The sequence below is a fragment of the Lontra canadensis genome, unplaced genomic scaffold, assembly GCF_010015895.1.
Source record: "Lontra canadensis isolate GAN:19392208 unplaced genomic scaffold, GSC_riverotter_1.0 scaffold142, whole genome shotgun sequence".
Classification (NCBI taxonomy): domain Eukaryota; kingdom Metazoa; phylum Chordata; class Mammalia; order Carnivora; family Mustelidae; genus Lontra; species Lontra canadensis.
The window spans coordinates 1,109,194-1,132,434 of record NW_022631136.1 but is presented as its reverse complement, the minus strand read 5'-3'; the positions used below and the strand labels follow the sequence as shown (position 1 = coordinate 1,132,434).

The 23,241-nt window shown below is 39.7% G+C and overlaps 1 protein-coding gene across 8 annotated transcripts in view; it reads right to left on the bottom strand.

Moving 5' to 3' along the window:
* Positions 1 to 6,199, bottom strand: part of SETDB1 (SET domain bifurcated histone lysine methyltransferase 1) — a 32,489-nt gene extending 26,290 nt beyond the window's left edge. For 2 of the 8 annotated variants that reach the window (XM_032843643.1, XM_032843644.1), the window contains exons 1-3: positions 5,867 to 6,055; positions 4,758 to 5,028; positions 3,801 to 3,952 (exon numbers count right to left, since the gene is read on the bottom strand). In XM_032843643.1, coding sequence (XP_032699534.1) covers positions 3,801 to 3,952; positions 4,758 to 5,017 — 412 coding nt within the window. In that variant the 5' untranslated portion in view covers positions 5,018 to 5,028; positions 5,867 to 6,055. The other 6 variants (XM_032843635.1, XM_032843638.1, XM_032843636.1 and 3 more) reach the window with 5 other exon arrangements.
* Positions 6,200 to 23,241: the final 17,042 nt, after the last annotated feature.

Below are 23,241 nucleotides of genomic sequence, written 5' to 3'. Positions count from 1 at the left end.
AATAAAAAAAAAAAAAAAAAAAAAAAAAAAAAAAAAAAAACAAAAAAATTGTTCCTAAAAAAAAAAAAAAAAAAAAAAAAAAAAAAAAAAAAAGACAATCTGTTAGCTAGATTAACCAAGCAAAAAAAAAGAGGAGATCCAAATAACCAATATAAGGAATTAAAGAAGGGACATTACTACAGAACATACAGAAATTCAAAAGAATCCTAAGGGAATACTATGAACTTTATGGCAATAATCCAGACAACTTAGATGAAATGGAAAAATTTCTATAAAGATACAAATTAACAAAAAGGACTTGAGAAGGAATAGAAAATCCAAATGGACATACTAGGTAAAAAAAAGTAATTAGTAATTAAAAATCTTCCCACAATAAATTCAAAGTGGTATCCTGTAATGGAAAAAGCCCAGAAATCAAAGTCTAGAGATTAGGTAAAAGTAAAGTACCCATGTTTGGTTCTTAGTTTTGACCAATGTACCAAGGTAACATAAAATACTAATATTAGAAAAAACTGATGAAAAGTATGCAAGAACTCTCTGTATTATCTTTGTAATTTATACAAAAATATAAAACTATTCCAAACTAATAAGCTTATTAAAAAAAAAGTATCCACAAAGAAAAATGCAGGTTAAGGTGGCCTCACTGCTCAATTTATCAAACATTTAAGGAAGAAATAATACTATTTCATACAAACTCAGAGAAGGGAACATTTACCAACTCATCTTTACAAGGCCCATTAATACTTTAATGCCAAGCAAAAAAAAAAAAAAAAACCACACACATCACAATAAAAGTACAACAGCTTTCATGAACATCGGTGCAAAAATTCTTAACAAAATGTTAGCAAATCTAATCCAGAAACATATAAAAAGGATTATACACTAAGACAAAGTGGCAGGGGTGGGGTGGGGTGGTTATCCCAGAAATATAAAGCTGGTTTAACATCCAAAAAATCACTATTGTTATGCTCCTTATTAATAAGAAAAAGTAAAAAAACGATGATATTTTAAAAAGATTCTTATTTATTTATTTGACAGAGAGACACACAGTGAGAGAGGGAACACAAGCGGGAGGAATGTAAGAGGGTGAAGCAGGCTTCCCGCTAAGCAGGGAATCCAATGCGGAGCTTGATCCCAGGACCCTGGGATCATGACCCGAGCTGAAGGAGGAGCTTAACGACTGAGCCACCCAGGCACCCCCAATGATTTTTTTTTTTTTTTTAAGATTTTACTTATTTATTTGACAGAGAGAGACCATGAGAGAGGGAATACAAGCAGGGGGAGTGGGAGAGGGAGAAGAAGGCTCCCTGCTGAGCAGGGAGCCAGATGTGGGGCTTGATCCCAGGACCCTGGGACCACGACCAAAGCCGAAGGCAGATGCTTAACGAATGAGTCACCCAGGTGCCCCCCAAAAACCTGTAAGCTTATCTGAGGATGATACAGAAAAGTAGCTGACAAAACCTAAAATCCCACTGAGCCATGATAAAAAACTCTCAGCAAACTAGGAATAGAATCACCTTCCTTCAACCCAAAAAAGGATATCTACAAAGACCCTACAGCTCACATTACAATTAATGCCTAAAGACCAAATGCTTTCCCCCTGAGATCAGGAGCAAAGAAAAGATGTCTGCTCTCAAAACATTTATTCAACATTGTACTGGAGGTTCTAGAGAGTACAATAAGGCAAGAAAAAGAAATAAAAGACATCTAGATTAGAAAGGAAGAAGTAAAACTGACTTTATTTGCAGACAGCATGAGGTAATATATAGAAAATCCCAACAGGTCCACAAAAAGCTTTTAGAACTAATAAGTGAGCTTAATAAGGTCACTGGCTACAAGAGTAATCCACAAAATCAACTAAATTTTCATATCCTAGCAACAAACAATCCTAAAATGAAGTTAATAATCTCATTCACGTTAGCATTAAAAATGAAACACTTATAAGAGATGTACCATATTAATGCATTAGAAGACTGAATATTTGTTGAAAGGTAATACTCCCCAAATTGACCTTTAGATTCAATATAGTTCCTATTAAAAATCCTAACAGGTTTTAAAAAATGTTTTTGATAGAAACTGACAAGTTGATTCCAAAATTTATTTGGAAGTTATATGAAACACAATTAAATCTGGAGCACTCTCGTTAAGTGATTTTAAAGATTTTTTTATTTGTTTGACAGAGATCACAAGTAGGCAGAGAGAGAGAGAAGGGGAAGCAGGCTCCCTGCTGGGCAGAGAGCCCGATGTGGGGCTCGATCCCATGACCTGAGAGGAAGGCAGAGGCAGAGGCTTTAAACCACTGAGCCACTCAGGCGCCCCTCGTTAAGTGATTTTAAAATGTACCATAAAGTTACAGTAATACAAGCATGTGGTGCTGGTATAAAGAGAAATATTCAGATCAATGTGACAAAAAAGAACCCAGAACAGACCCTCATATACATGGCTGGTTGATTTTTGACGAGACCACCAAAAGGATAGTCTTTTCAACAAATGGTGGTGGAACAACTGGATAGCCATAAGCAAAATAAACAAACCACCCTCAACCCTTACCTTGAGAAGTTTTACTCTTAAAAGACACCATTAAGAATATGAAAAGACCACATCTGAAAGCGTAAAATATACCTAATACATGAATTGTATCTAGACCCTAAGTTAAGTCAATAATAAAAACACAACCCAATTAAAAAAATGAGAAGACTAAAGATTTGAGTAGATGTTTCCCCAAAGAACATACATAAATGGCAAATAAGTCCGTGAATAGATGATTAACTTTCTTAGGGAAAAGCAAACTACAATCACAATCTGATACCACATACACAGCATAATGGCTAAAACACTGACAATATCAAGCACTGACAAGGATGTAAAGAAAGTAGAACCCCATACTTTGTTAGTGGGAATGTAAAATGGTATAGCCACTTTTGAAAACAGTGAGGCAGTTTCCTAAAAACACAAACATACACTTACCCTAAGACCTAGCAATTCTACTCCTAGGTAGAATATCCAAGAGACATGAAACATAATGCCCATATAAAGAGTTATACAGAAATGTACATAGCAGCATTATTCCTAACAGCCCCCAAAGTGCAAACAACCCAAATATTTATCAGTTAAAAAGTGGATAAAAAACTGTGTTTTATCTATAAAATGGAATATTATTCAGGAAAAAAAAGGGGGAGGAAACTATTGTATACATCCAATAACAGATTAATCTCAAAAATGTTATGCTAAGTGACAGAAATCGGATACAAAAGGCAATACATTGTGATTCTATTTATATGAAATTTCTAGAAAAAGCAAAAAGCAAGCAGATCAGTGGGGCTGAAAATGGAAAATGTAAGCAAACAGGTATGAGGACTGTTTTTGGGATAATGCCAACTATTCTAAAACTGGACTGTGAAGACTGCACTACTGTATAAATGTACTAAAACTCAAACTATACACTTAAAAGTGGGTGAATTTTATAGTATGTAAATTATACTTAAAAAAAACCCCTCAAAAATAGACAAAACCAAACAATCTACCATTTTGAGATATACGCATAGGTGCTAAAGCCACCTATAAAGAAAAGGAAGGGAGTTCAGAATAGAGGTTACACAGAATGAGGAAGGAAGGTCACTCAATCAGGAAGTAGTATATAGAGGACATCTATGATACTAATAATGTTCTATTTCTTTTGGTAACAGACAAGTCCAACAGTTTGGAATATGCAGTCAGTGACAATGGTTTCTCCTTTCTTCTTTCATCTGCCTAACTTCCTGTCTATCCTGAGACTTTCTACCTGGAACCTTATCTCTTACCTGAATCAATACTGAGGACATCATCATCTTCATCAGGAATCTCAATTATTTCTGTAGGCCGGGAAGCTTCATCCTCAGAGCTACTGTCCCGGTATTGTAGGCCCAGTTTGGAATAAAAGTCCTTCACCAAAGACTCACAGTTAGTCACTGCCCTAATATTGGAACACATGTAGAAAAGGTTAAAGCCAGCAGAAATAGGTGTAAAAGTCAACAGAATTTATATATATTTAAACACACACAAGCCTCAATTTAAATAGGCCAAGTGTTTCTGTTTAGAATTCATTTTTATTTTTTAAGTAGGCTCCACACCCAATGTGGAGCTTGAACTCACCACCCTGAGATCAAGACCTGAACCAAAGTCAAGAGTCGGACGCGTAATCAACTGAGCCACCCAGGCACCGTCCATTTAGAATTTAAAATGCTTTTCTCATAGAAAAATGTTTAAATTGTGGTTTCTGGGCTAGTTCCTCAAAAATCCAAAAGAAGCCCTGAGTATAGTCCTGTCAACCACATCTCACCATTTACCTTGTTAACTGAAAATGTGTCCTAAGTGGCAACTAAGGTACCAGACACAAATCTTCTGGGTATTTAGGAGCAGATACAGGGCTCATGCTCCACCGTTACATAAGACAGCAACACTTTACAATCTTCACTCCCTAGATCATCCTACTAAGAAAACAAAGCAATTGTTTGGAAGCAGAGTAGAGGAGAAAGAAGGGGAAGGGACTTAAGATCTGGACTCCTCTATTGCTGACCATACTTTAGCATCTGATAGATGAATATTCTATATATGGGTGGTTGTGAGGTCAGATTTTGGACCCTAACCTATGAGGAAGAGGAAGGTTCTACACATCTGTACCTTGTAAAGTAGAAAGTGCTTGGCACAATAACATGAACAATTATACTTCTAAAATGTCTGCCCAAAGGGAGATTTCCTATTTCCCATGTAGTCCTCACCTGGATGCATCATCAAAGAGCTGGTCAACATGGGCCACCTCAGATTCCTTCTGTAATACCCACGTTTCCAACTCTGCTAGTTGCTTCTTACGCTGCTGTACACAGTCCATCTTTTCTAGTTCTTCATCGATGAACTGCCGAAGTTCCTCCATTGAGATACCCAGCTCCTCAACCACTGCTTGCTGCAGTTCTGCAATCTCTTCAGACTCCACTGCAGCTGCTGCTGCATCCAAACCAATGCACCCAGGAAGGGAGGACATGCTGTTGTCCTCTAAATGGAACAGAAAACTAAGATTACCTTTGGAGTCATAATCACCAAATCTCAGAACCCTAATAAAACTCATTCCTACACTATTAGTTATTCAAATACAGTTAAGTTTGATTTTATGTTCTCTCCATTCTCCTGTATCTGACGCTAAAATTTTGCAGCATTCTTATCCTATAGACTATGGGCCTAAGATTTAAAAGTTTGAGGGGGTGGAGAACACAGATTATGCAACAGGGAGCTACGGAAAGTTTTAGGAAAGGGAAGAGAACCAATTTACTGAGGAAGGTATTTCTGTTACTGTATTTCTTGATCACTAAAGAGATCAATCTTGTTTGCAGGCTATGCCAGTTTGAACACTTATCTCCACTTGGAGGGGAGCGGTTGGTCTATAACTCACTCACTGGTTGTTTCCTCTTTACTTGTTCGCCTTACGTTACTTTGCTAAGTGGAAATTTACTTTTTTAGTCTACTAACACTTTAGGCATACAAAAGCAAAGAGGTTTCCCAAAAGTAAAGGGAAATTAAAGCAATCTGGGAATAAAACGTGGCTACCTAAAAAATGAAAATAACTGGAGTTAACTGCCTTTTTTTTTTTTTTTTAATCAAACGGTAAAGCAAAACTGATGCCAGAATGCCGTGCGACCCCAGGTCCACTTCTCACCGCCTCCATTTTTCCTTCGCCCGCACAGCGCCCCACCCCCGCGCTATCCTTTTTGGGGGTGCGTCCCACCCACCCCGCAAACCCGCCCCCGCTCGCCTCTCGGGGAAGACTTCCTTCCACCCTCGCCCAACCTCCTCCCCCAAACAAAACATTCCATACAGGCCCCTGGACTCCAAATACCTCAATTAACAGTATTTCCCACACCTCCCTGCTTCCAGCTACAACAATCCTTTTTCACCAGCCAAACCCCACACTCGAGACTCAGGGGTCGGCCTCGATGGGAGAGTACGAAACCGTAAACGAAAGGGAGCAGGGGGAGGGGAAGAAGCGTGAGGGAAGGAGGGAAAGGGAAGCGAAACAGACGCCCGGAAGCAAACCTTAGGTGCCGTTCCGGTCGCCAAGACGGTAGCCTGACGGGGTCAAACCCAAAAGCCTCAGAAGCCCCTCAAGGCCAGGAAAACTCAGCCAAGTACGCATGCGTTAAAGCAGAGCCGTCCGGGGCGCACGTGGGAGGCAACTGGCCGAGTAAAGTAGGCGTGGCATGGAGTATATTGTAGGAGCTCCGCCTCTTCCGCCAACCCCAAGTAATGGCAGCAATATTAAGTTTATCGTATTAAGACTCAGTAGGCAAACACTTAGGTTTAGATTTCTTTTTCTCACCCAGTTGGTTTTCTTACACAGGTGCTACAAATTGTAACAAGTGGAGGAATATTAAGATGTCTTAGGAAAAATGTGATAATATCCTCTCCTCCCTCCATCACTTATTCCTGGTTCTTTGAGGTAAAATAGCTTAGTTTTCTAGGCTTGTGTGCACAAGAGCATGAATATGGATTTTTGTTTTTTTTTAAGATTTTATTTTTAAGTAATTGTTTTACCCCATGTGGGGCTTGAACTCACAACCCTGAGATCAAGAGTTGCATGCTCAGTGTGCCTGGGTGGCTCAGTTGTTGAATGTCTGCTTCCTGCTCAGGTCATGATCCCAGGGCTCCCTCCTCATGGGGAGGCCTGCTTTTCTTTCTCCCACTCCCCCCTGCTTGTGTTCCCTCTCTCACTGTCAAATAAATAAATAAAATCCTTAAAAAAAGAGTTGGCATCCTCTGCCAGCTGAGCCAGCCAGGCATCCCTGAATGTGCATTTTGTTTTATTTCACATGTGGATATCACTTGAAGTCAATAAAAACCGTAATATTTGTCTTTTTTGACAATTGCATAATACCTCATAGTGTGGCTAAATCATATTTAGAAAGATGTTCTCAGGGGTGCCTGGGTGGCTCAGTGGGGTAAAGCTTCTACTTTCGGCTCAGGTCATGATCCCAGGGTCTTGGGATCAAGCCCCGCATGAGCCCCACATTGAGCCCCGCATCGGGCTCTCTGCTCAGCCAGGAGCCTGCTTCCCCCTCTCTCTTCTCTGCCTGCCTCTCTGCCTACTTGTGATCTCTGTCAAATAAATAAATAAAATCTTAAAAAAAAATGATGTTCTTAGTTTTTAGCTACTACAAATAGTACAACAATAAGTTGTACTATTTGAAGTAGTAGTTTTATTTTTGTTGAAGATTCCCCCAAATGGAATCTAAATAAAAAGAATGCATATACATATACATACACATACATACACATACTTTTTTCATTTTAATATAATCTACTGTCAAATTACTATTCAAAAAGGTTGAAACAGTTTTTACTCCCACTAGCAAATCTCTGAAAGTATGTTTCCCCACACCCTCATTAAGATTGGATGTTAACTATTTAATTTTTAAGCATTTGATAGGTCTTAAAATAATAGCTGCATCAGGATAGACTAAGTTCTGTTGTGGAAACAAACAATTCCAAAGGCTTACAACAAAAACCAGGTATTTCTTGTTCACGCTGCATAATCATCTCTAGTAAGCCAACATTGGAGCTCTGCTAGGATATCTACTCAGGAACCCAGGCTGATGAGTAAGTCAGGCCAGAGGGAGAGACCGCTAACGGTCTCACATTGGCAGTTAAAGAGATTCAGGACACTTTTATTAATAACTCAGTTGTTCTGACTGAGTCATAAGGCCCTACCCAACCACAAGGGGACCAGCCAGGAAGAACAGTCATGTCTCATATCTGGAAGGAGAGAGAATGGGGTGTATTTGATGAACCAGCACTATTGACTACTACATTATTTCATTATTGCTTTAATTTGTTCACTATCTTTATACTACCCACACCTAACTTCATGTAAAAGGTATAAACCAGAACCATCTGTGTAATACTGGAAACAGGGCCAGGCAGCCTAGAAATCCTCTCTTTGTGACCACATTTTATCTGTGCTCATTTCACCTGTCCACCAGTTTCCTGTAAGTCCCTATTTCCAGTTGTTAAGACACTAGGAATTGAGGTGCAGAGACATGAAAGTGTCCTCTAGATATTACAAATTCAGCATGTTCCTAACTCGTCTTATTGTATTATTTTCTAATGTGAGCTAGAAATTTTAGATATACCACTCCCTATAAAAGACACATGCACACACATACCATATTTATTGAATGTTTACTTCCTGCCAGGCACTGTTCTAAGCACTTAACAATTATTAATTTATTTAATCCTCACAATAGTCCTATAAGGGAAGAACTATTATTGCCTCTTTTTTATGAATGAGAAAACTGAAACATATAATTACATTAAGTCTCAGAGCCAGGCAGTTTGGCCCTAGAGCTTATGGTCTTAAACCATTATGCAATACAGTTTGCTTATCCTAGTTTGGAGATGTTTATCGTATATTATTCCTCCTTTCTTTTTTAATTTTACTGTTCTTGTTTGGTTCTCATATCTTGCCAGAACAGAATAGCCTTTTAATTGGTAGCCTTCTTTTTTTTTTTTTTTTAAGATTTTATTTATTTATTTGTCAGAGAGAGGGAGGGAGAGCGAGCACAGGCAGACAGAATGGCAGGCAGAGGCAGAGGGAGAAGCAGGCTCCCCGATGAGCAAGAATCCCGACGCGGGACTCGATCCCAGGACGCCGGGATCATGACCTGAGCCGAAGGCAGCCGCTTAACCAACTGAGCCACCCAGGCGTCCCCAATTGGTAGCCTTCTTGTAGGACTGCCCACATAGAGCTTATTTATTTATTTTTTTGAAAGATTTTATTTATTTATTTGAGAGAGAATGAGAGAGAGAGAGTGCGCGGTGAGGGGTGAGGGCCAGAGGGAGAAGCAGACTCCCTGCTGAGCAGGGATCCTGATGCCCGACTTGATTCTGGGACTCTAGGATCATGACCTGAGCCGAAGGCAGTTGCTTAACCAACTGAGCCACCCAGGTGCCCCCACACAGAACTTTAAAATACAGTTCTGGGGCGCCTGGGTGGCTCAGTGGGTTAAAGCCTCTGCCTTCGGCTCAGGTCATGATCCCAGGGTACTGGGATCGAGCCCCTCATCGGGCTCTCTGCTCGGCTGGGAGCCTGCTTTCTCCTCTCTCTCTCTGCCTGCCTCTCTGCCTACTTGTGATCTCTGTCAAATGAATAAATAAAATCTTTTTAAAAAATAAAAAAATAAAATACAGTTCTGATCATGTCACTCCCCTGCTTTAAAACTGTTTTCTTTACATCTATAAAATAAAGTTCAAACTTCCCAGTACAATATTTGAGGCTCTTCAGAATTTGTTACTGACTTAGCTCTCTGGCCATGTTTCCAATTTTTCCCTTTATACTCCGGGTTAAGTGCTATTTCCCCAGCATTACACATTTCACTTTTATACCTCCATACCTCTGTTCATTGTGGTCTTCTGAATTGCCCCTTCTCTTCCTGTCTGCTGTAATATGAATTCTCTAAGGTCCAACTCAAATGTCTCCTCTGTGAAGTTTTAATAGACCAGCAGTTGTCAAACTTTATCGTGTATCAGAATCACCTGGGGGGTTTGTTAAACCACAGATTGCCATCCCCACCCCACCCTTGGAGTAGATTTGGGTGGAGTCTGAGAATTTGCCTAACATTTTCCTCGTAATGCCTGTGCTACTGGTAGGGGGACCAGAACTTAAGAAACACGTATTATATGGATTCACCTATATGTACAATCTAAAAATCAAACGAAGAACAGAAGCAGACTAATAAGTACAGAGAACAAACTGGTGGTTACCAGAGGGAAGGCACTGGGGGGGCTATGGTCAAAACATGTGAAGGGGTTTAGAAGTAAGATCTTCACAGTGTGCCCGACTGGCTCAGTTGAGACTGTGTGACTCTTCATCTCAGGGTTGTGAGTTTGGGCCCCATATTGGGTGTAGAGATGACTTAAATAAGTAAACTTAAAAAAAAAAGAGGCATGAACTTCTAGTTATAAAATAAATAAGTCAGGTGCCTGTGTAGCACTGTTGTTTAAGGGTCTGCCTTCAGCTCAGGTCATGATCCCAAGGTCCTGGGGTGGAGCCCCAAGTCGCCTGCTCAGTGGGGAGTCAGCTTCTCTCTGCCTGCTGCTCTGCCGACTCGTGCTGACTCTCTCCATCAAATAAATGAATAAAATCTTAAAAAAAAAATTACTAAGTGAGAAGAGCAGATGTAGAACATGGTATATAGCTGCTGTTACTTGTGTAAATAATAAATTTCAAACATTTTTTTTTCTTGAGGCACCTGGGTGGCTCAGTCCATTAAGCACCTGCCTTCAGCTCAGGTCGTGGATCTCAGGGTCCTGGGATAGGCTCCTGGCTCAGCGGGGAGGCTGCTTTTCTTCCTCCCTCTGCCCTTCCCCCTGCTCATGCTCTCTCTTGTTCTCTCTCTCTCTCAAATAAATAAATAAAAATTTTTAAAAAACCATTTTTTTCTTACATATACATAAAAGATCCCTGGAAGAATACATAAGAGATTAATACTCATTGATAAGAAGGCAAATGGAAGGTGGCAGACAAAAATGGGAGTAAGGGTTTTCACAGTACACTGTTTTATACCTTTTGAATTTTGAAGCATGAAAATAGTTCATTCAATATTATTACATTAAAAATTAAAAGGAAAGGAACATGCCTGGAAAGATACACCCTCATGTGTGCAAATACAAGCTACCTTAACAGCAGTTACCTTAGGATAGAAGGATTGGGAAATATGACAGCATCTAGGAACTTCCTGCAATTTTTACCCTTCAGTAATGTTTTTGCTGTTATTATTGTTGTTTTTAAATATTTCACTTACTCATTTGAGAGAGAGAGAGAAAGAGACAGAACATGAGCAGGGTGAAGGTCAGAGGGGGAAGCAGACTCCCTACTGAGTAAGGAGCCTGATTTGGGTCTTGAATGATCCTGGGACTCCCAACACACACAGACACACACTTTGTAGGTTTTAAACACTGGAAAGTGTCTGGCCAATAAAATTTCCCAGACTGATTACACCTGTAAGCTGTCAGTTTAAAGTGAGTGAAAGGAATGTTTAAGGACATCAGATTAACAGAGATAATATGAGCAATAAAACCAGAGATATACCCTGTCCCCCCACCCCCACACAAAACCAGCAACAACAACAATAAAACAAACAAACAAACAAAAAAACAGAAACCAAAGGTATGTGGATTGCAACTCCCTGAATCTACACAGCAAGGACGATCTAGCCATAGAGACTGGAAACACTCTACTGACCAGTGGCTAAGCTGCCCTCTCCCCTGAACAGCATGCACATTGGACCTGTGAGTTGGCCTTGGGTCAGTCCTCCTTTCTTTTCTTCCACAGATAATCCACTTCTGGCTGCTGCATTTTTTTTCTTAGACAGGTTACTGTAGAAACTAACACATGTGATTCTCTTGCAGCTGCATATTGATGCTCTCATTAATCATGTGTTTGCTTGCATTTTATTTTAGGGGGTGGGGGAAAGGTGAGTTCCCCCTGAGCTCCTGGAGGGGATACATGGGAGCCTTCATGCACTGACATCAATCTTAATCTGCTTGCCTTTGACTCTGTCCTGCATTTTGTCCTGAATTTCTTTTCATCAAAACAGTGTACAAATCATCTCTCTCCCCCTCCCTTGCTCTCTCTCTTTCTTTGTTTAACCAATATAGCACCAGAAGAGAGTTCTTGTGAAGGCAAAGTCTAGTACTCCATTGCCAACCTGCGGTTCCCCTGCCTCCATTTTCAAATAACCCTGGGGACTTACTCAGGCCAAGGAGGGGGCAATCCTGTTTCCAGGAGTCAGAAACAGAGACAATGATCAAGTCTCTGCTAACAGTGCATATGATAGGTTTATGTCTCCATACCATTCGGTATGGTGTTAAAGCCTGGTTCAACGTGGTCCATGAGAAACATGTCACCTCTGAAATGAGTGCATGCTGGTCCAAGTCCCTACACAAACACAAGGGATGCCCCACACTTAGATTCCAAGGTTATGGCTCTCTGAATTTGCAGTCACGTGCTAGGTCCCTGTTGCCCAGAACATTTGGCCAGCATGGCTGAGCCTGAGAGCTTTTACAATCACTATCCCTATTACTTACTGGGCCAGACTCAGTCTTCTTCAGCCAGACCTGTGTTGGGCCTTGGTCCATGGCCTCGCTGCCCTCTTTCTTCCAGTGAATTCTCTTATGGACTTTCCTGTCAGTTGGCCATAGTCTACTATACCAAATTTCCCTAACTTCAGACTTTGGAGAGTACAGACTATGATTTTCTTTTCTTTTCTTTTCTTTTCTTTTAAAAGATCCCTGGGATGATGATGATAACCACTACCATCATCACCATGTGTTATGTATGAGTTGCCTGTGATTCCCATAATGAATTACAACAGACTCATTTGCTTAAAACAACAAAATTTATTCTCTCACAGTTCTGGAGGCTAGCAATCTAAAATCAAGGTGTTGGGCACCTGCTCAGTTGGTTAAGTGACTGCCTTTAGCTCAGGTTGTGATCTCGGAGTCCCAGGATCCAGTCCCACATCAGGTTCCCAGCTCCAGACTCCAGAGGGAGTCTGCTTCTCCTTCTGACCTTCTCCCCTCTCATGCTCTCTCTCATGCTTTCTCAAATGGATAAATAAAATCTCAAAGAAAAATAAAATCAAGGTGTTGGCAGGGCTGAGCTCCCTCCAAAGGCTCTGAGGCAAATATTCCCTTGTTTCTTCCAGCATCTGGTGGTTCTAGCCAAGGGTTCTTTAGTTTGTGGTTGTGTGATTCCAGTCTCTGCCTTCATCTTCACATGGCGTTTTCCTCTGTCTTTCTGTATCTTCTCTACTGTCTTTTATAAAAGACATTTGTCTTTGGTCTTAAGGCTCACCCAGATAATCCAGGATGTTTATCTTGAGATCCTTATTTTATCTGTAAAGATCCTTTTACCAGTGGCACCTGAGTGGCTCAGTGGGTTAAGGCTCTCCCCTCAGCTCAGGTCATGATCTCAGGGTCCTGGGATTGAGCCCCTCATCGGGCTCTCTGCTCATCAGGGAGCCTGCTTCCCCCTCTCTCTCTCTGCCTGCCTCTCTGCCTATTTGTGATCTCTCTGTCAAATAAATAAAATTTAAAAAAGATCCTTTTACCAAATAAGATCACTTTCATAGGTTTCAAGGGTAAGGACATGGTTGTATCTTTTGGAGGGTCCCTTTTCAATCTACAAGATGTTATTTTATAGATGAAGGGTTGTGGGGTGAAAAAGATTGAGGGATTCACTAAAGATAAATGACTCCCCCTCTGTCACAGAGCTCTGCCCACTTGAGAAAGGCAGCAGATTTTACAAAACCATACACACTAAAAAGCTCCTACTAGGGACACCTGGGTGGATCAGTTGGTAGGCCTCTGACTCTTGGTTTTGGCTGGGATCATAATCTCAGGGTTGTGGAATTGAGCCCCTTATGGAGCCTGAGACCAGAGTAGGGCTCTGCGTCAGCATGGAGTTTGCTCGGGATTCTTTCTCCTTCCCCGTCTGCTCCTGCCCCACTCATCTCTCTCTCTCTCTCTCAAAGAAATGCATAAATTAAAAAAAATTTTTTTTTAAAGGTCCTGTTAGACTCTTATCATAGGACAATTGGTTCCTGCTGGCCTTATATTTGCTAAACTAAAGCGATCTCCTAAGACTGCCTTTAGGAGTTCTGGCTTTCGGGAGGACTCACCAACTATCATTGTATTACATTACATCATACAGTTATGTCCAACTTTTGTATCTTAAGGACACTTGATACTGGAGGGTTGAAACCCATGACCTTATTTTAATCAATGAGTTCAGCCTGTCTCGATCCTATTTCGTAACCATTTCCCTGAAAAGGAACAATATAAATTGGCTCGTGTTTCATCCTTTTTGTGATTTTCAACTCACCCTCATGTGCCTATTGTGGAATGCAAGAATGAGAAGGCTGACACATAGAGAGGTGAAATAATATAAAGTCTGGGTCCTAAATATCTGTACAGTAGATTTCAAATCTCCTGGGATGGAGAGTCTATCAGGCTTTTTCATAGTTCAGCTCAGAGATGGTTCCGTGGTTGGGGAGCTGGCCTCGTAGGGATTCTTCACCAACTTGGCACACCGAAAAATCATCACAATTAGGAACAGAAATAGAAGGACAACAAAGGCAATGGCAAAGCCTTTGTCTACATCAACACTGCTAGACAGGTTTGAATCATCCATGGGAACACACGCCTCTTTACCCTGATTCAGCTGTAGCTACATCCTCAGGTATATCTTCAGGTTTGTCATATTCCTGGACAAAAGGGGTCAAAACAAAGTTTATTGGTTTGCATGTGTACATATGTGTTTTCTTAACAACATTATGTCAAAACCGAAGAGGGCTTAGAAAAACAAAAACAAAACAGCAAGATTTATTTAAGAAGCGCTTATGAAACTGATGAAGTTAGTATGGGTGATTTTCAAAATATATACACACATAAAGCACAAAATTGTTGGAAAATTACTCCAAAGCAGAACATGAGCAAACATGTATAACTCAGACATCAGCTGGGGCTTCCTGGCCCTGTAAGATCCAGGTAAAACTGTCTTAAATATCCCAGTTCTGTGTTAAGTCCAAATCCCTCTCTATGATTTTTTCAAGTTCTGAATACTTATTATAATTAACTTGTTCTGGAGTCTTAACATAAAGACTATATAAACATAAAATTATTTTTCTTTTTTCTTTTTTATTACTTTTTAAAAAGATTTTATTTATTTATTTGACACAGAGAGAGAGAGATAGTGAGAGAGAGAGAGCACAAGCAGAGGGAGGCTTCTTCTCCCTCTCCCTTGGCCTGCCCCTCTGCCGTTCCCTTTGCTTGTGCACTCGCTCTCTCTCTCTCAGTGGATAGAGCAGGAAAGGACAGTGAGAAAACGAAGACACTAAGATTTTAAGTCATTTATAAGAAGTTCAACTAGGAAAGAAAGAAGAGAAGTCAAATAGCAGTTAAGAGCCTATTGCAGAATCTAGCAAAGGATTCCATTTTTTAAAAAGATTGTATTTATTTATTTGTCAGAGAGATAGAGAAAGCACAAGCAGGAGGAGCGCCAGGTAGAGAACCAGACTCCCAATGCCGGACTCAATCCCCCCAGAACCTAGGATCATGACCTGAGCAGAAGGGAGCCACTTAACCAGTGAAGTCACCCAGACGTCCCAAGGATTCCATTTCAAAGGCAGAATGAAAAGAAATCAGGTAAGATGCATCTGGTTGTAAGTGACAGAAAAGTCCACTTAAGTGATAGTAAACAATATGTAGAATTTATTAACTTATGAGGCAGAAGTCCAGAGTAAGGCTAACTTTAGCTATCATTAGATCCAGAGATTCAAGGTGTTATCGGGGTTCTGATTTTATATGTCTACGACTTTCACCTTTTTCTGTGCTGGTTTTCTATACAGGCTGACTTCCCTATGGTAGCAACAATGGCTCCAACAAATCCAGACCTCTCATATGCCCTCTTCACAGTATCTCCTCCTCCCCAATTCCAAAGGAAGAAAGAATACTTTTGTATTAGTCAAGATTCTTGTTTGCAAGCAACAATCTCCCTCACCTAAGCATAAAAGTATTTATTGCAAAGAGACCAGGTCCCATCCAGAATGAAGTAGAACTGATCTTATTGGCAGAAAATTGGAGAGGAGGCATTGGGAACCACAGCCAAGGTCAGTGCAGGAAAAATCTGGTTAAGGGCACTGCTGGTACTGGACGAATTTGCTGAGCACCACTGCTAGTGTCATAGGAAGTCACTGCTTCTGCACTGCCTGAATTATAAACTGAGTCATCTTTGCATCACTCAATATTCCAGTCCCTTGGCTGGTGCATCTGACTGGTCAAGGCTGAGTTATGTACCAGCACCTTAACCACCACGGGGGTGGAAGAGAATATTTGTCTTCTCTAGGCATCTATAGTGGGAATAAGGTTCTGTCTCTTACTGACTCACATAAAGGAAGAGTTTCTTCAAATAAGAGGGTTTGGGGATATTGGGTAGAGAAAAAAATGATAAACATCTATTTTTGGGTTGTGACCCCAATCCAGCTATATGCTGCATATGAGACTCACCTAAAATTTAAAGGCATGGAAAGATTGAAGGTAAAAGGTACACAGAAAAGTATACTAGGTAAATACTAACCCAAAGAAAACTGAGACCTTGTATTAATATGAGACAAAATAGACCTTAAGATAGAAAACATTCTGAGGGTGCGGTGTTGCTCAGTCAGTTAAGTGTCTGACTCTTGGTTTCAGCTCAGGTTATGATCTTTGGGTCCTGGGAGTCAAGTGACAATCTGGAGTCAGGCTCTGTGCTCAGCAGGGAGTCTGCTTGAAGTTCTCTCTCTCCCTCTCCCTCTCCCTCTGCCTCTCCCCACCCCCCTGCCCTGTGCCTGCCTGCACACATTCTCTCTCAAATAAATAAATAATCATAAAAAAAAGAGAAAGCATTCATAGAGGTAGAGAGGATTAATAGGTTATGATAAAGGGTAAAATTCAGCAGGAAGATGTAACAATTCTAAATTGTGAGTACCTAATAAAATAGTCTCAAGATAAATTAAAAAAATGAGAGTATAGGGAGAAATTGATTAAAAATGTCATTATAGTGAATAACAAGCACATCTTTTTTTAAAAAAGATTTTATTTATTTATTTGATAGATAGAGATCACAAGTAGGCAGATAGGCAGGCAGGGGGGTGCGGGGAGCAGGCTTTCTGCTGGGCAGAGAGCCCAATGCAGGGCTCGATCCCAGGACCCTGGGATTATGACCTGAGCAGAAGGCAGAGGCTTTAACCCATTGAGCCACCCAGGCACCCCAATAATCAACACATCTTTCTCAATTATTACTAGGTCAACCAGGCAAAAATTGGTGAAGATAAAGAATACTTGAATAATACAAATAACAAACTTGATTTATTGAACATCTATAGAACTCTGCACCCAACACTTAGCAAATCTATACTTTTTTAAAGTTGATCTTTTAATTTTTTTAATTTTTTTTAATCAAAGAGAGAGAGATAGGGTGAGCACAAGCAGGAGGAATGGCAGGCAGAGGGAAAAGTGGGCTCCCCGTTGAGCAAGAAGCCTGAAGTGGAACTCAGATATTAGGACCTTAGGGTCATGATGTGAGCTGAAAGCAGCTGCTTAACTGGCTGAATCACTCAGGAGTCCCAAATCTATATTTTGCATGTATTGCTTAATCCCATTTGAATTGAGTTTTTTGGGGCCTTTGGTCACATAATACTAAAGGCGTCCTAATTCTGTGTATTAAATCTCTTTCTACTTGAAAAACCTAGAATGGTTTCTGTTTTCTGATATAAACCTTGCTGGATACAAATAGCAAGTTGAGTTTGAGTTATCACAGGTGCGTAAGTATAATTAATGTTAGAAAATCTATAAATGACATCACATATATCATATATATGTGATAGAGGAACCATATAAATATCTCAGTGGTTGTAAAAAAGCATTGGATAAAATTCAAAATTCAATACTAATGTAAAATACCCATATTAATATTAGCAAAACAAGGATAAAATGGAACACCTTTAACCAGATAAAGGGTATTAACCAAAAATGTATAGCAATCATTCTACTTAACGGCCAAATGTTGAAAGATTTCATTTATTTATTTATTCATTCGTTCATTCATTCATTTCTTTATTTTAAAGAGTATTTTTTTACTTTTTAAAAAAATTTTGATTTATTTGACACAAGTTAAGAGAGAGAGAACATGAACAAGCACAGCAGAGGAAGAGGGAGAAGCAGAATCCCAGGTGAGCAGGGAGCCCAGTGAGGGACCCAATCCCAAGATCCTGGGATCATGATCTGAGCCGAAGGCAGACACTTAACCAACTGAGACACCTGGGTGCTCAAGATCATTTATTTATTTATGAGAGAGAAAGAGAGAGAGAGAGAGAGAGAGAGAGCGCGCAAGAGCACAAGTTGGGGGAGGGGCAAAGGGAAAAGAAGACTGAATCCCTACTGAGCAGGGAGCCTAACTCAGGGCTGATCCCAGGACCTTGAGATCATGACCTGAGCTGAAGTCAGATGCTTAATGGACTGAGCCACCCAGGTGCCCTGCAGGATTTCTTTTAAAATCAAGAATAAGACAAAAAAAAATCAGTAATAAGACAAAAACATTCCTCACTTTTATTCAACATCATTCTAGCCAGCACAGTAAAATAAGGTTTTTTTGTTTTGTTTTTTTTTTTTTTTAAAGCATAAAGATTTAGGGGGCGCCTGGGTGGCTCAGTTCTTCAAGCATCTGCCTTCTGCTCAGGTCACGTTCCTAGGCTCCTAGGATCAAGCCCTGCGTCAGACTCCCTGCTCAGTGGGGAGCCTGCTTCTTTCTCTCCCTATGCCTGCCACTCCCTCTGTTTATTCTCTCTCTCTGTCAAATAAATAAATAAAATCTTTAAAAAAGTTTTTAAAAAATTAAAAAAGCATAATTAAAAGGAAAAAATAACCCATTATACACAGTTATTATTGTCTATAGAATACTCCAAGGAAAATATGAGAAATAAGCACAAGAATCTGGATAAGACACACAAGTCAATTGCACTTATAAATGCCAACAACAAACAATATGAAAATGTAGTTTCAGAAAAACCATTATTTACAATGACATACATAAAGTGCTTAAAAATAAATCTAAGAAAAGTTTAACAGGACATGTGTGGAAGAAATTATCAAACTTTACTAAAAGGCATTAAGAGATCACCTAGATCAATGAAGGGATATACCATGTTTATGGATTCAACATGGTAAAATTGTTAATTCTTCCCAAATTGATCTTCAGATATAATGCAATTTCACCAAAATCCCATCAGGGTTTTTTTGAGAAAACTGACAAACTAATTTTCTGAAGTGTGTATAGGAACTCACAGGCCAAAAAATAAAGAAGACATTCTGAAAAAAAAGTTTAGGGTGGGGATATTTCCCATATCAGTTATTAAAGTTTATTATAGAGCCATAGTATTTTTGACAGTGGAGTTTATGTGTAGACATACATAATAAGCCATTTGACAGACTAGAAAGAGCCTGGAAACAAATCACACATTTGGGGAAATTTGAATCATAACTGAAAGGGCACTATTGATTACAGGAAAAGAACAGACTATTAGCTATCCTTAAAAAAAACAACAACAAAATGAGTTTATAGTTATATGTCAAAAGCAAACTTAAAAACCTTTAGAAGAAAATGTAGGAAAAAGATCTCTTAAACAAGACACAAATAGTACAACATATATTAAAAAAAGTTGACAAATTTTACCTCACAGTTAAGAACTTCTGATCACCACCACACTGATCACCACAGACACTGTAAAGTAAGTAAAAATACAAATCACTAACTTGGAGAAGATATTTGACAAACATGTTTCTAAGAATGGATTAGTATCCAAATTAGAAGAAAACTCATTCAACTTAATTTTAAAAAGATGAATAACTCAACGGGAAAATTAGCAAAATACATGAACTGGCATTCCACAAAAAAAGAATCATAAGTGGTACATAAATACATGAAAAGGTGTTCAATTTCACTAGTAATCATGAAAATACAGATATCATTTTTTATCTGCTAGATTGCTAAACATTATAAAGTCTGATAACAAAAAATGTTGGCAATAATTTGAGTATTGGGGTGCCTTGGTGGCTTAGTCAGTTGGGTGGGTGACTCTTGATTTTGGCTCAGGTCGTGATCTTGGGATCCAGGGAACAAGCGCCACCTCCAACTCCATGCTCAGCGAGAATTCTGCCTGAGGGTTCTCTCTCTCCCTCTACCTCCGCCCCCCCAACCCAGCTTACTCTCTCTCTTTCTCAAATAAGTAAATAAATAACATCTTAAAAAAAAAAAAGAATGTGAGTCATCTGAAATTCTTTTAAAAAATTTAAAAAGATTTTATTTATTTATTTGAGAGAGGGAGAGAGAGCATGTGTGGTGGGAGCCACAGAGGGAGAAGGAGAAGCAGACTCCCCACGAAGTAGGGAGCCCCTCTCAGGCCAGATCCCAGGACACTGAGATCATGACCTGGGGCAAAGGCAGACGCTTAACCAACTGAGTCACCCAAGTGCCCTTGAAACTCTTACATGTAGCCTACCAGCAGTACAGGAGTATAAATTGGTAAAATCCCCTGTGGAAAACCCTTTAGCATTATTTGGTAAAGTTTAATTTACATATTCTCCATAACCCAGGAATTCCACTTCTGTACTTACACCAGGAGAATTGTAAAACAATGCTATTGTGAGGGCGCCCGGGGAGTGGTTCAGCCAGTTTAGCATCAGACTCTTGATTTTGGCTCAGATTATGATCTTAGGGCCATGAGATGGAGCCCCACATCGGGCTCTACACTCAGCTGAGTCTGCTTCTCTCCATCTCTCTCTGCCCTTTTCCCTGCCAGCACGTGCTCTCGTGCACATTCTCTCTCCCTCTCTCTCTCAAATAAATAAATACATCTTTGAAAAGAAACAATGCTATTGTACCATTGTATGTGCAAGCAAAAACCAGACAACTCAAATGACTACTCTCTGGAGAATTATTATATAAATTGTGACATAGTCCACAGCTGAATATTATAAGCAGCAAAAAAAAAAAAAAAGAATGAACAAACTAGAGTTTGCATCTGAGAACATTGGGTGAACTTTGGAAATATGTCATTAAGTGAAAAAAGCAAATTACAGAAAATTGTATACATTATTATTTTTATAAATCTCAAAACAATGTAAACTATTTAGAGGTACATACATATGTGACAAATCTATTTTTTGAGAAACAAAGGTGTAATGCATAAAACTCACGGTAATGGTTACTTCTGGGAGAGAGGCAGGAAGATGATCTAAAGGAAAGAGCACAGAGGTATATGCTAATGTTGATGGTAGGGTGGGTGAATGGCTCAATCGGTTAAGCATCTGCCTTTGGCTCATGTTGTGATCCCAGGGTCCCAGGACCAGGCTTCTTCTTTTTTATTTTTTTCTTCTTGTATCAGCTCTGCATCAGGCTCCTTGTTCAACAGGGAGTCTGCTTCTCCCTCTGCCTACTGCTCCCCCTGCTGGTGCTCTCTCTCTATCAAATAAGTAAAATCTTAAAAATAATAATATCTGAGGGTTTTGAGGGGGTGGGGGTGGGAGGTTGGGGGAGCCAGGTGGTGGGTACTATGGAGGGCACGCACTGCATGGCGCACTGGGTGTGGTGCATAAACAATGAATTCTGTTACGCTGAAAAGAAATAAAAAAAAAATCTCAGATATTTCTAAAAGTAAATGATAGTTCTTATTTGGGGTTTCCAAGGCAGCCTGTAGGAGAACAGTGATCCATTAAGATTTTTTAAAAATACAAAAACTTTTATTTCTCTTTGTAAAATCTAATTTAAAAATTTTTGTGCATGTTTTCTAATAGAACACTGTGAAAACAATGCATGCAATAATAAATGCATTTTGGATCTAATTAAAAAATATATAGACATAGAAAAATAATAATGGTAACCCGGTAGGGGCACCTGGGTGGCTAGATGGGTTAAGCATCTGACTTTTGGTTTGACTCTGGTCATGATCTTGGAGTTGTGGGATTGAGCCCCACATTGGCTCCACCCTCAGCAGTGTCTGCTTCAAATTCTCTCCCTCTCCTCCTCCTCTACTTGCAATTGTGCATGTGTGCTCCCTTGCTAAAATAAATAAATCTTTTAAAAAAATAATGGTAAGTGTATACTTCCTAAATTGTGTCATGGAATCATAGCGGCTTATTTCTTCCTGTGTTTCATAACTTAAACATGTTGTATAACTTCTTTCGAATTATCAAATATTACAAAATTTTTAAAAAACAGAATTAGGTTTAAAGGAGGCAGGGAAAAGTTCCCTGCACTGCAAATATTTTATCAGAGATCAAAAAGTTCATTGGGGGGACGCCTGGCTGGCTCAGTCAGTGGAGCATGAGACTTCATCTCGGGGTTGTGAGTTTGAGCCCCACGTTGGGTGCAGAGATTAATTGAAAATAAAATCTTGAAAAAAAAAGTTACTCGGATATAAGGCTCATTGACTCCAGAGATCACTGTGTGTTTCTGTGTGTATAGTGGGGATGGGGGGCGGGAGGAGTGTCCAATAAAGAGCCCAAGAAGAAACAGCTTAGGGAGAGCTCATTGGAAACTCTTGCTCATCCACACAATTCTTGTGTTTTTTTTGTGGACAAACCCAAGGATAAACAAAGGGCAAAGGGCATTCCTTCCAGATAAGTTAACCCCCAAAGAGAATAATGCAATGGCAATCACTAAATATAGCACGGTGGTGGAGAATATGGATTCTAGAGCCAATCTTTTTGACTCTGATAAAACTTGGTGATCCTGGGACACCTGGGTGGCTCAGTCGGTTAAGCGACTGTTTTCGGCTCAGGTCATAATCCCAGAGTCCTGGGATGGAGTCCTGCATCCGGCTCCCAGCTCCATGGGGAATCTGCTTCTCCCTCTGACCTCCCCTTTCATGCTCTCTCTCACTCTGTCTCTCTGTCTCTCTCAAATAAATAAATAAAATCTTAAAAAAAAAAAAAAGAACTTGGTGATCCTAAGCAAGTTACTTTACTTTTTGGAGCTTCTTTTCCCCATCTATAAAATTAAGATTATAATAGAAAAATCCTGTTATGTAGATGTTGAGGTAAAAGAAATAAATGCATGTAGAACACATAGAACAGAGCCTTGTACACAACAACTGCTGTGTTAAATGTTTGCTATTATTATCCTCCTTGGATTTGCAATTTTTCTTTTGCTATGGAGTGCCTGGAAGCCAATGCTGTTTTAATTTTTCATTTGGGTGGAGTTCCAGAGCACATTCTCACGTGTCACAGTTGTGCAGAATTGAAAGTGTCTCACATCAACAGAGAAGGGAGGGTAAAAGGCCTGGAATCTGTAGTTCAAAGCATTGACAAGTACTCCAAATTTCAGTTCATTTGGTGCTAGGAATGGAATAGATATCCAATGTATGGTATAACCTGAAGAGAGAATTCCAAGTTGAGCTTAGGTTTTGTGTGTCCCAGAATTTAACTCTCAAAGCAAGTCTTTATAATAGTAGGAAATGGGTCTTGCAGCCATTTGGTTTATTTCTAACTGGAGATTTTCTTTCTTTCTTTCTTTCTTTCTTTCTTTCTTTCTTTCTTTCTTTCTTTCTTTCTTTTCTTTCTTTCTTTTTTTAAGTTTTATTTATTTATTTGACAGACAGAGATCACAAGCAGGCAGAGAGG